Raw genomic sequence first — 12,139 nt, 5'->3', positions numbered from 1 at the left:
GGGGGGAAGGGGGGACACCCACTCTGTGTCCCCATCCCTCTCCTCCAGCCCTGCCACCCCCTCCCGAGGGATGGGGACCACTTGTCCCCGCGCGTTTGTGGGACGCAGCAACACCCCAAAGGCAAATGTCTCGGGGAGCCTTATCGGGCCGCATCCTGCTGGGGCAGGGCGCCCCGGCTTGGGGAGGGGGGTACCCGGGCACCGCGTGGCACCGCCTGCCAGCTGCGGGCCAGCTGGCGAGCGGGGCTCAGCACCCTTCCTTCACCCCCCCCCGTAAAGCACCCGCTGCGCCGCTCGGGGCAGGTAACAGCTCCTCCATTAAGCGGGGTCAGGGTTCGGCGCGATAAGGGCTCGCCGGTGTTCCGCGGCGACAAATCAATACGCGGCGGAGCGATGGTGCGGGGCGATAAGGGCACAAATCCCCCCGCCACCCCCAGCGGCACGGGGAAGGGAGGTGCGTGAGGCCCGGACCCCAAAGCCGGGGGGCTGCTCAGCATCCCCCCCCCCCCCCCAATGGCTCGGGGCTGTCCCACGGTGCCCCCGGGATCAGCGGGAGAGGGGCGAGAGCAGCCCGAGCCGCCCGTCCTCGCCCGCTCTAATTTAAGCCCCGCTCGCTCCTTTGTTGTTCCCAAGGCTGCCCTGATTACTCGAGCACCCGGGACGGCAAAGCCGGGATAATCTCCTTAGCCCCTTTGGAGAGATTTCCCTTTGTGAGCGGAGGTGAAGAGTGGAGATGCTGCGTGTTCGCGGCTTAAGACTCTTCCCAATCGGCTCCCTCCATCTTATCGGCGCGGTGCCATCACATCATTGCGCTAGTTGAGTTGTCAGGATTTATTCCTTCCGACGCCTTCCAGCCTTCGAAAAAAAAAAAAACAGCAGCCGGGGGCGTGCGGCACCAGGGCTGGGGGCTCGGGGGGCTCCTCTTTTCCCCCCGACTCGATTTTCCCAGCTGGGATGCTCCTGGGAGGCTGGGTACCAAGCGATGGGTGGACAGACGGATTCGCCCTCCTCTCCGGGGGTCCCCGAGCCTTGAGGACAGCAAACGAGCTGGCGTGGGACCCCTTTGTCCCCCCCTGTTCTGTTTTTTTTCAGAACTGGGGGGTGTCTCATTTGGGGTGGGGGCTCCCACTGGGGCCCCCAGGCCTGGTAGCCCCCCAGGGGCCGGGGCGCAGTATTAATAGGACTGCTGCGTGGTGCTGGGAAGCGGTCTCATGACTCCCTGATAGCTGTATTTATCCAGATAGTATCCAGGCAGCCACAAGCACTGCGGAGTCCCCACATCGGAGATCCCTCTCCGGGGCAGATCTGATTCTTTGGGGTTCGATAAAAGTATCGCGGATACGTTGGGGGCGAGGGGATGGAGGCCCCAGGACGCGGGAGCCTTTTGGGGTGGGACCAGCCCTTCTCTCCCGCTTACTCCTGGAGGAAAATTGGACGTGTGTGCGTGCAGACGTGGGGGGGGGGGGGGGGCGTGTGCACCTCCTGAGCACCCAGGGGCCAGCGTGGGCCACGGCGCCGCGTCCTCACCCACCTGCTGCCCTTGCGCCACCGATGTCCCTTGCCTCAAGGATGCCCGTGGCTTTCCTCTTGCATGCAGGCTGCTGCAGACTGTGCCATGGCCATGGGGACACCGCCGGGTGTCACCTCGCGTCCTGACCCCCCTGGGACCCCAGCCCCGGGTCCCCCAGGAGCTTTCTCTTTCCTTTACCGGCCGATAGACGGCGGCGGCGCGATGCCGGGATTAATCTTTGCTCCCCAGCAGAGCTCAGGCGATTTCTCTGAAATCTCTCGATGAGTGATAAGGCAAGGTGCAGGGCCCGGGTGAGCAGGAGCTGCCGGCCCCTGGGCAAACACCAGGGCACGGGGACCGGCCCCACTTTTGTGCCAGCCCCAGGGGATTGATTCTCCCCGAGCGGCACCGCTGTCCTCTTGCCATGGGGACCCCGCGCTGTGCCCAACAGGTGCCCCCATTGGGACCAACCCCCCCCCACCCCCCCCGGTGGTATTTTTTTTTCCCCTCCTTCCTTCCTTTTTGCTGCTTTTCCTGACCCCGAAGCCAGCGGCCCCGTCCCTGCCCGCCGTGGTTAATCATCTCGGAGATGAGAATTCCTGCGATAACGGCGGGGCCGCCCGCTGGGTACCGCCTCGCCGGGAACCGATGGCGAGATTAGATAACGGGGTCGCTTGTGTTACCCCGCGGGGTGCTGACACCGAGCGCCGGTGGCGAGGGCAGCGCAGGGCACCCGGACTTTGCTCCCTGGGGCCACCGGGCTGTGCGCACCGGTCAGCTCCAGCGTCCCCACGGGGTGGCACCGCCGGGGACCCGGCACATCCCGGGTCCCTGCTTTGAGGACAGGGCGATTTGGCTGAATTTGGGGCTCTCAAGGCTGGCTTCGTGCATGGAGAGGGCCACCTGTGGGTGGCTGTCCCCATTTGGGGACTCTGCGTGTGTGCTCGGCTTGGGTGGCATCCCCAAGGCCACCTGCTTTCCATTTTTTTCCCCGTTATTTCCCCTGTGCCAGACGATGCAAAGCGCAGCGATGCTGCCTGTTTGTTTTGGGAAGAACTTTTATTTCTTCCCCTCTCTGGGTGTCGTTGGCCACCCCGCTGAGGAGCCACGGGGACAGGGACCCAGCTGGGCACCCCCCGGCACCCCATGTCCCCAGAAATCGGGGCGCAGCCACTTCCAGCAGCATCCCAAATCGTGCACAGGGTGCGGGCACAAATCCATCCGGAGAGCCTCAGCCACCAGCACCGGGCTCAGCACCACCAGGAGCCCTGCTGCAACCCAGCCCCATGCTGTGTTTTCGGGGGCCGCGGGCGGATGCGCCCCGCTGCGGCGTGCCCGGTGGTGGGGCCGGCTCTATTTTTGTCCCCCCGGCTGGAACGGTTTTCTCTTTATCAGCGCCTGTGTGTTTTCTCTGCTGGGGATTGATACACAGAAGATGAAGTGCTCTGACATGGGAAGTGTCAGGCGAACGCGCTTATCTCGGAGACGTGGTCTCCTGACCCAAACGCCGCTGATTAGCACTGAGACGGGGGGGAGGGGGGCAAAAGGGGGGGGCAGGGGGGGGGGGCAATGGGGGTAGGGGGGGTGGCAGTTGGGCTCGGACAGGGACCCGTTCCCCAGGGGCACCCAGGCAAAAGCCAGAGGTGAGCCAAACTCAGGCAGAGCCCACGAGGAGCGCCGGAGCGGGGCCGAGGCAGCCTGGGGGTGCTGTCCCGGGGCCAGGCTGGTGATGGAGACACCTCGAGGGACCCCTGAGCCCACACCAGCAGCTTTGGGAGCCAGCAAGAGCTGGCTGCTGGCAATAACCGGGTGCTGAAAGTACAAGTTGGTGGGCAGCAAGGTGCCGGGGATGAACAGCCCCTGTCAGGTTGTGGAGAGGGTCATACCCGTCTGCATGCCTCAGACCTTTGGGACCTGCAGCAACGTTGCGGACCTTTTCTCCCACCCAACCCTGACAAATGGTGTTTTTTTTTCCCCAAGGGGCATCAGCTGCACCCCTGGGACGTGCTCGGAGCCGGGGCAGCACAGGGCTTCCTCGCCCACCCCCTGGATGGAGGGGACTCGAGGTGACAGCGTGGGGCTGGCCGCTCGCAGGCACCTCCGCCCCGCGCTCGGCACCCAGCGCTCCCGGTGGCTCACCTGAAATAACCCCGGCGCAGAGAGGATCCAGATGTCAGCCCGGCTAATAAACGCATCAGATTCCAATCTCTGCAGCCAGGGGATCGTTTTATCCTCCCCGCATTCCCAGCCCTGAAAGCAATTTGCCTCCAAACGAGCGCAGCCTCCTCCCTGCCCACAGGACCCGCGCGTTGCAGCGGTGCCCTTGGAGGATGCGGCGAGCGCAGGAGCTGGGCACCAATGTCCCCATGGACGCGTGCCTGGCTTTTGGGGGACCCCAGAGCAGCCCTTGGAGCCCCGCACTGATGGTGGCACCCATGGGTTGCTCGCTGTCCTCGGGGAGAATCCTTTGTCCTGGGATCCCGCGGCGCTGCGTGGCGAGGGGCAGCCAGCGCGCGTCCATCCCGGTATTGGTTACCTGCCATCTTATCTGCGCTCCGAAAGACAAAGGCACAGTTAAAACATTTTAGAGCAGCCTTCATAGTGTATTAACATGTTATCTAACCCATTAAACCAGAGCCTTATCAGATCATCGAAGCCATTAAGCCCTGAAGCTGCTGCGACTTTGGGTGCGGGGATGGGAAGCGCTCCTTCCGCTCCGCCACGGCACCGAGCCCGGACCCCCGGCGCGGGCGTGCAGGGACCGAGTGGTGCCCTCGGGGCTCTCCCGGCTTTGGGGCTGTGGTTTCGGCCGTTTGGGCACTCCAGCCCTGCTTCGGTTTTCCCCAAAACCTGCCTGAAAGGAACCTTCCTGTTCTTAACGCCTCCCGGGCACCACTGGGGAAGGGGATTGGGATGGGGATGCCCTGGGTGCCAGGGCCCGGCTGATGTCGTGTTTCTCTCTCCGCAGATGAGCTGGAGCTGGCGGTGGAGGATGGGGAGCAGCAGGTGCGAGCCCGATGGAGCCTCCCCGAGGGCTTCTCCTGGGGCCCCTTCCAGGGCAGCATCCACAGCGAGCCGGCATCGCCAGGGCACGGCGAGATGGTAAGGGGAGCTGACGGGGAAGGGGAAACTCCCACAGCAGTGAGCGGTTTGGGGAGAGGAATCACTGGGGAGGGATTTTCCCTGCACCTGCACCGAGCTCCCTGACCCCATGGGAATCACCCGGCTGCTTTTGGGTACCCAGGGCGCTCCCCTCACCCTCACACATCCACTTTGCACCACGGCTGTTAAAAGACAGCTGATAAAACACCAACCTGCCGTGCGCCCACCTCGACACCCCCAGGCTGCTGTCCCCACTCCTGTCCTGTCTCCTCTGGGCACAGCTCCTGGTGCTCGGAGCACCCCTGAGGGCTGTGGACGGCAGCACCCAGCGGGGCGCTCGTGGTCCCATCCCATCCCCCCTGGTGTCACCTGTGCACGAGCAGGCTGCTCGCCAGCACGTGTGTGCTTGCAGGGGAGATGGCTTTTGGGGTGATCTGGGGCTCACAGGGGAGCCCGGTGGCCTCGGGGACAAGGAAAGAGAGGTGGCAAGGAGCGGGGTGGCACCCTTTGGGCTTTCAGGTTCGGTGGCTGAGCCTCGCGGTTTGGTGTTGTGCTGGAGCCAGGCTGCCGGTGGCTGGTGCCTGCTCCGAGGGTGAACATCGATGCAGGTGTGCACGGGCGTGCTGTGGGCCCTGGGGCCCCTCACGGCCGCATCTTTCCCCTCTGCCCCCTCCCCAGAGCCGTGCGAGGGCAGCTCCAGCACAGGGTCCTCGCAGCCGGGGCTCTCATCTTGGCTCCATCCCCACCTCCTCCTCCTCACTCCCTCACTCTTTTCTCTCTCTATATATATTTTTTTTAGCTCAGGCCCGTTTATCTTTGCCGAATTAAATCCTTGATTAACCCTTATCTGCCCAGTTTGGCTCCCTATCTCCCGGTTGGCGCCGTGTGTCCAGACACCCGGTACAGGATGATTGATTTCTTAAAGATATGCGCGGCTTTTCTCTGATACTTCATTTATTGTCTAAATATTTTTGCTCCCATTTCAGCAGCTCCCTTATCGAGCCGGGCTGATGATTCCCAGCCCTGCTTTCCTCCGCTGCTCGCCTCCCTCCCTATCTCTGCTTGGGGGAAGCGAGGAAGGGATCGCAGCCCCATCCCTGATAGGGGCTGTCACCCTTGGGTCCCTTTGCCTTTGCTGCTGGCGGCAGGAGGGGGGGGGGACAAAGGGGGTGTCCCCAAATGCCAGCTCGCAGCTGGAGATTTAGTGGGGATCTGGGGACATCGGGTGGCTTCTGCGCGTCTTTGGCCAGGAATATTGCTTGCGCCCATCGCGGTAGGGAGCGAGGTGGAGGTGATGGAGGAGCAGGATGCCTGCAGGTCCCACGGGGCTCCCCAAAACCCCCAAATTCAGGAGGGCGCCCAGCCCCTCTGGCAGTGCCAGCTGTAAGGGGGCAGCGCTGGGTGCCTGTCCCACGTCCCCCGAGCCCACGTGGCCCTATGGAGGGGGGGGATGGCTCGGGGCAGGGGGGTGACGGTGGGCAGCGGGGGGCTGCCCCGATAACGCCGGCCCGGGCGGATGCGGCGCAGATAGGGTTTCCGATGGTTATCGGGGCCGGTTCGGCGCAGAGACACTGACCTCTTTGTTCGAGGGAAAACAAGGGAGGTTTCTCAGCGCGGGCTGGGGGCCGTGGCCGGGATGGGCAGCCCACTCCGGGGAGATGGGGAGGGTGCACCGGGGTGCTGGGAGCACCCTGGGGTGCTGCAGGGCTCTGTGGGGAGCAGCATCTGCGCGGGGGCACCGCGGCTCCTCCGTGCACGCAGCAAATCTGCAAAGCACCAGCTGAAGCCTCGGGGGGGGGGCTAAGCTGTGCCCCCCCCGCTCCCCAGAGCTGCTTTCTGCAGCATCAGCAGCTGCGGGCAGGCGCTGGGTGTGCACCGGGTGCACGGCGTGCACGCGTGCGTGCGAGCCCGTGTGTGTGCACGCGCGCGCGTGCGCTTTATCGCGCTGCGAGCACTCGGCTCCTCGCAGCGATAAGGCCCCAAACCGGCTGAGGCTGTCAGTCGGAGTTTGAGGGTTTAGAAATATTGGGACGGATAATTAGATTTCATATCGTTACCGCGGCAGCCATCGGAGGATCAGGCAGATTAATTTCCACCACCTCCCCCCCCCCCCCCCACACACACACTCCTCGCGCATTAATATTCATTAGAGATGCAGGAAGGCAGAGCCGGGCGCAGCGCTGGCACGGGCAGAGCTGGGCACGCTGCCGTGCCCCCCAGCCCTGCTGTCCCCACGCTGTCCCCACGCTGTCCCCACGCTGTCCCCACGCTGTCCCCACGCTCACCCCTGTCTCTCCCTGCCCGCAGCAGAGCCCACCCGTGACGCTGGTCCTGGGGGACGAGAGCTGCTGGCTGTCCCGCCTGCCCCTCGTGCCCGGAGAGCCCGATGCCAACGCCGTCATCTTCAGGAAGGGTTGGTACCTGCCGGGGGGGGGCACAGAGATGGGTGCTGCGAGGGGGGGTGGCGCAAGGTGCAGCGCGATGCGCAGTGCAGGGGGTGCACTGCCAGCACTGGTGAACCTTAGCACAAGTAATAACTGCAAGCAGCGGTGCGCCTCAGTGCAAGTCATGCTGCAGGCACTGGTGTGAGACGTGGTGCAAGCATTGATGCGAGCACTGGTGCAAGCACAGTGCAAGCTTTGGTGCAAGTCAGTGCAAGAACTGGTGCGCTACGCAGTGTGAGCAGTTGTGCAAGCACGGCTGTAGGACTCAGGGCAAGCATTGGTGCAAGGGTCAGGGCAAGCAGTGGTGCAAGACTCGCGTGCATTACTGCAAGCATCGGTGCAAGCGTTGGTGCAAGACTGTGCAATACTCAGTGCAAGATTCAGAGCAGGCGTTGGTGCAAAACTCAATGCACGCATTCCTGCTGCCAGCACTGGGGCAGTCCGTGCCAGCACTGGTGCAAGATGCCGTGCAAAGCTCACCAGGTGCGAGCAGCGCTGCACGCGGTGGTGCAGGACCGAGCGCCCTTGGCAGCACCAGGGCCGTGCCAGGCAGCGCGGCTCAGGCGCAGGCTGACACCGCCACCTCCAGGCAAGCCGGGGCTTAGCCGCGGCTGGGGGAACGCACCGAGAGCTGCTGATGGGGACCGGGATCCGGAGGAGGGGGGTCCCGCTAACTGCTCGCCTTTGCCCTCTCCCCCCCCCCCCAGATGAAGCCGTGTGGTGCAGGACCACGCGCGCCGTGCGGGAGGCCGAGCCCGTGCGCGCCTTCGTGGTGGCCGAGCCGCCGGCCATCCCCAGCCAGGCGCTGAAAGCGGAGCCCGGCGACTCGCCCTACCCGGCCGCGCTGCGCTCCGACATCCAGCTGCTGCCCCAGCAGGCCGGCATGGCCGCCATCCTGGCCACCGCCGTGGTCAACAGTGAGTCCCCGGGGCTGGGGGGCACGGCGGGGGCTCGGGGTGACGCTGGCCGAGGGGTCCCCGGCCGCCCGGCAGGGCGCAGCGTCCCCGCACTCGCCCCATCCCCTCCCGCCCGTCCCTTCCCTCCGCAGAGGACGTTTTCCCGTGCAAGGACTGCGGGATCTGGTACCGGAGCGAGCGCAACCTGCAAGCCCACCTGATGTACTACTGCGCCAGCCGGCAGAGCTCGGGCTCGCCCGCCGTGGACGAGAAGCCCAAGGAGACGTACCCCAACGAGCGCGTCTGCCCCTTCCCGCAGTGCAAGAAGAGCTGCCCCAGCGCCAGCTCCCTGGAAATCCACATGCGGAGCCACAGCGGTACGGCACGGGGACGCCGCGGGTCCCAGGATGGAGGGGCAGGGAGGTTGCACGGTCACCAGTTAGATGAGGGTCATTCCACCCCCCTCCAGTTGGGGCACTGGTTTGGGGGCAGCGCCCTGCAGCTGGTGCTCGCTTGCAAAGCATAAATACGGAGCGGGATTGCTGCGTGCTGGCTGTGGCACACGGGGTGTCCCCGCGGTCCCCGACCCCTCGGCACTGAGGTGTCCGCCCGTGTGTCTTGCAGGGGAGCGGCCGTTCGTCTGCCTGATCTGCCTGTCCGCGTTCACCACCAAAGCCAACTGCGAGCGGCACCTGAAGGTGCACACCGACACCCTCAACGGTGAGTTAGGGCCGCCTGGCGTCCCCACGGGGCCATCCGTCCCCTGTGGGTCCTGGGGACAGCAGCACCAGGGGACGGCACTGATGGGGATGGGTCCCCCCCCATCCCCTCCATGCCCCTGCATCCCTTGCAGGCGTCTGCCACAGCTGCGGCTTCATCTCCACCACGCGGGACATCCTCTACAGCCACCTGGTCACCAACCACATGATCTGCCAGCCGGGCTCCAAGGGAGAGGTGTACTCGCCGGCACCGGCGCTGCCCAACGCCAAACCCCTCGCCCCCGGTGAGTACGGGACGGGGGACGTGTGCCAGCACCCCCGCCGAAGCTTGGCATCGCCCCACCGAGGGCTGCATCCCCGCACGGCTCCGGCCATGGGGTGGGATGCTCGGACCCCCTCGACCAGCTCCTCTAACACCTCTCTCTCCCCCCGGCAGGGCTGAGCCAGCCGAACAACCCGCCCGTGCTGAAGTGCAGCCTGCCGGCCTTCCTGCCCGAGGGGCTGCCGGCCCTGCCGCAGCACGTGGTGCTGCACGGCCCCCTGCCTGCCGTCCTGCCCGGCCCCGAAGCCCCCCCGCAGCCCTCATCGCCCCCCGACGCCGCAACGGGACCCCCGGCCTCCGAGGCGCAGAACGGCGAGGCCAAAGCCCCCGCTGGTGAAGGGCCATCCTCCTCCTCCTCTTCCTCCTCTTCCTCCTCCGGCGAACCCGTCCGCATCAAGGAGGAGCCCGCCGACAGCCCGCTGAGCGAGGCGGAGGCGCCGAAAAGCGGGGAGGGGGCCGGCAGCCCCGGCTCGGAGCCAGAAGCCGGCTCCCGAGCCTCGTCCCCCCGCAGCCTCCCCGCGGGGAAGGTGAAGTCGGAGCTCGCCAGCCCCACGCCGGGCTCCAGCCCCGTGCCCAGCGAGCCGGGGACGGGCACGGCGGGCGGCACCGTCTTCCTGCCCCAGTATCTCTTCGGCCACGAGGCCGCGGCGGTGGTGCCGCAGGCGTCGGAGATCCTGGCGAAGATGTCGGAGCTGGTGCACAGCCGGCTGAAGCAGGGCCACGGCGCGGTGCCGCCCGCCCTCTTCACCGGCACGCCGGTGCCCAAAGGCGCCACGTGCTTCGAGTGCGAGATCACCTTCAACAACATCAACAACTACTACGTGCACAAGCGCCTCTACTGCTCCAGCCGGCACCTGGCCGAGGACAGCCCCCCCGGCGTGCGCAAGCTCAAAGCCCCCCCCGGGGCACCCAAGGGTCCCGCAGCCCCGGGGACGCTGCTGGCCCCACCGCCGGGCGAGGGGCAGGGGCCGCCCGCGGGGGACGGGGACAGCGGCCGCGCCGCCACGCCGCCGGCAGCCCCCCCGGAGGAGGGCAAAGCGGGGTCCCCCGAGGCGGAGGCGGCGTCGGGGCGGTGCAGCGAGGACAGCCAGAGCCCCGGCAGCTCGGCGGGGGACGAGGGGGACGAGGACCCCAGCAAGACGCTGTGCGAGGCGTGCAACATCCGCTTCAGCCGCCACGAGACCTACGTGGTGCACAAGCGCTTCTACTGCGCCTCGCGCCACGACCCGCCGCTGCGCCGCCCCGGCCTCACCAAGGTCCCCTTCCTGCCCCAGCCTCCCCGCACCCGCAAACGCCGCAAGCTCTACGAGATCCACGGGGCCGAGCCGGCGCCTCCTGCAGCACCCGAGCCCAAGGCACCGGGGGCCGCCCCGTCGCCCAGCTCCAGCCCCGACGCCGACGGCCCCATCGACCTGAGCAAGAAGCCGCGGCGGCGAGGCGAGCCCGCGCCGGCCCCGCTGCCGCCGCTGGCCGACTACCACGAGTGCACCGCTTGCCGCATCAGCTTCAACAGCCTCGACAGCTACCTGGCCCACAAGAAGTACTCGTGCCCCGCCACCCCGCTGCAGCCCGGCGCCTTGGAGCACCTGCAGAAGATCAAGGGCGCCGTGCCCGCCGTGCTCAAGGGTGGCCGCAGCCCCGACGGCGCCGGCGAAGGGGAGAAGACGGCGGGGAGCCCCGGGGGTCCCCCCAAGGCGCTGGCTCTGCCGCCCGCCTACCCCGGGGTGTCGGGGGGGGACTCGCTGCAGCGGTACCCCAAGGGTGCCAAGGTGCCCCTCTCCGTCTGCCCCTACTGCCCGCTCAACGGGGCCGTCAAGGGAGACCTCATCGAGCACTTCCGTAACGCCCACGGGCTCTTCATGGCCAAACCGGTGGCGGCCGGGCACGGGCTCCCCGATACCCCAACCCCCGGGGGAGGCGGCAGGACACCCGAGCCCCCCGCCGCTTCGCCCCCCTGCCCGCCCGCCCCCCGCCTCCGCCGGGACAGCTTCAACGGCAAAGAGGCTCGGGACCCCCCCGCCAACGGCAGCCCCCGGCCCCCCGCCTCGCCCCGGCCCCCCGCTTCGCCCGCCGCCCCCGAGGCGCTGCGGGAGGGTCCCCGCGAGCCCCCCACCCCCCCAGCCTACACGGACAGGGGGGTGCAGACGCCCCCGGCCAAGGGGGGGGCCAGCCCCGTGCCCAACGGCAACCACAGGTACTGTCGCCTCTGCAACATCAAGTTCAGCAGCCTGTCCACCTTCATCGCGCACAAGAAGTACTACTGCTCATCCCATGCGGCCGAGCACGTCAAGTAAAGCCGCCTGCCGCCCCCTCCCTCCTCCCCCCAGCCTTGTTTTGGGGGGGGGTTTGGGGGGAAATGGAGCGGCCAGGGGGGCACCCGCCGTGCCGGGGGACCCCGCGGACCGAGGGCTGTGGGTTTGTAGAGGTGCGCCCAGCACCGTGCCCATTGCAGGGGTGGGTCCGTGGTGGGGTGATGGGGGCGTGCGGACCCTTGGGGGGCGGAGGATTAAAGGAGGGGGGGGGGCACGGACCCTTCGGTGCCCCCAGACCTCGCCCCGAATCCCTCTGAAGTGGGGACAAACCGCTGGAGGGGTTCACGCACATCCAAGGCGCGAGGACCTGAAGGCATCGGGGTGTGGGCAGGGGTCGGGCCGGACCCCCCTGGCCCTACAGAGCCCCCCTACCTCAGCCCCATCGCCCTCCTCCAGCCGGTGCCGAGGCTGGGGGGGGGGCTCAGCCCTGGGCAAGCACTACAGGGATTTGGGGGGGGGGGAACACGACCCAGGGGAGCACTGAAGGTGAGAACGAAGCCGCCCCGCGAGCTGTGTGTATACGTGTGTACAGAAATAAATCCCTCTAACGCCACCGAGCTGCCACCGAGCTGCAGGGGGGGGTAAGGGTTGGGGGCCCAGGGTGCAGCCCCCACCCCCCATGGGGCAGCAGGTGTGGGGATGGAGGCTGGCAGCTCGTTAATTAGCTGGTTAATGAAGGGGAGGAGCTGCAGGCTGGGCGTTGTGCCGTGGGTTGCGGGGCCGGAGCCCCAAAGCGGGGTCCCCACGTGAGTGGTTTTGGGGTTTGGTGTGCTTGGGGTCGGTGCCGCTGGTGGCACGAGCAGGAGGTGGCCGTGTCCCCCCGCCCCTGGGGCT

General features: G+C 67.1%; 1 protein-coding gene across 2 annotated transcripts; it reads left to right on the top strand.

Annotated features, from left to right (window-relative positions):
* Positions 1-4,454: 4,454 nt before the first annotated feature.
* ZFPM1 (zinc finger protein, FOG family member 1) lies at positions 4,455-11,704 on the top strand. Of its 2 annotated transcripts, none has more exons than XM_035312284.1 (7): positions 4,455-4,612; positions 6,923-7,025; positions 7,764-7,973; positions 8,105-8,329; positions 8,577-8,672; positions 8,806-8,955; positions 9,108-11,704. In XM_035312284.1, exons 1-7 carry the CDS (start codon positions 4,610-4,612, stop codon positions 11,285-11,287), a joined length of 2,967 nt encoding a protein of 988 aa, XP_035168175.1. In that variant the 5' UTR covers positions 4,455-4,609; the 3' UTR covers positions 11,288-11,704. The 2 variants fall into 2 exon arrangements, with proteins under 2 accessions (XP_035168175.1, XP_035168174.1); XM_035312283.1 differs by having other exon boundaries at positions 4,456-4,612; positions 6,920-7,025.
* The last annotated feature ends 435 nt before the right edge of the window (positions 11,705-12,139 follow it).

This window comes from Oxyura jamaicensis (assembly GCF_011077185.1).
Source record: "Oxyura jamaicensis isolate SHBP4307 breed ruddy duck chromosome 11 unlocalized genomic scaffold, BPBGC_Ojam_1.0 oxy11_random_OJ73017, whole genome shotgun sequence".
NCBI classification, from domain to species: Eukaryota; Metazoa; Chordata; class Aves; order Anseriformes; family Anatidae; genus Oxyura; species Oxyura jamaicensis.
This window is presented reverse-complemented; position numbering and strand designations above follow the sequence as displayed.

Excerpts from the sequence above, each read along its gene's own strand:
- ZFPM1 (XM_035312283.1), top strand. Across the intron at positions 7,026-7,763 it reads CGCCGTCATCTTCAGGAAGG|ATGAAGCCGTGTGGTGCAGG; the intron begins GTTGGTACCTGC and ends CCCCCCCCCCAG. Across the intron at positions 8,956-9,107 it reads CGCCAAACCCCTCGCCCCCG|GGCTGAGCCAGCCGAACAAC; the intron begins GTGAGTACGGGA and ends TCCCCCCGGCAG.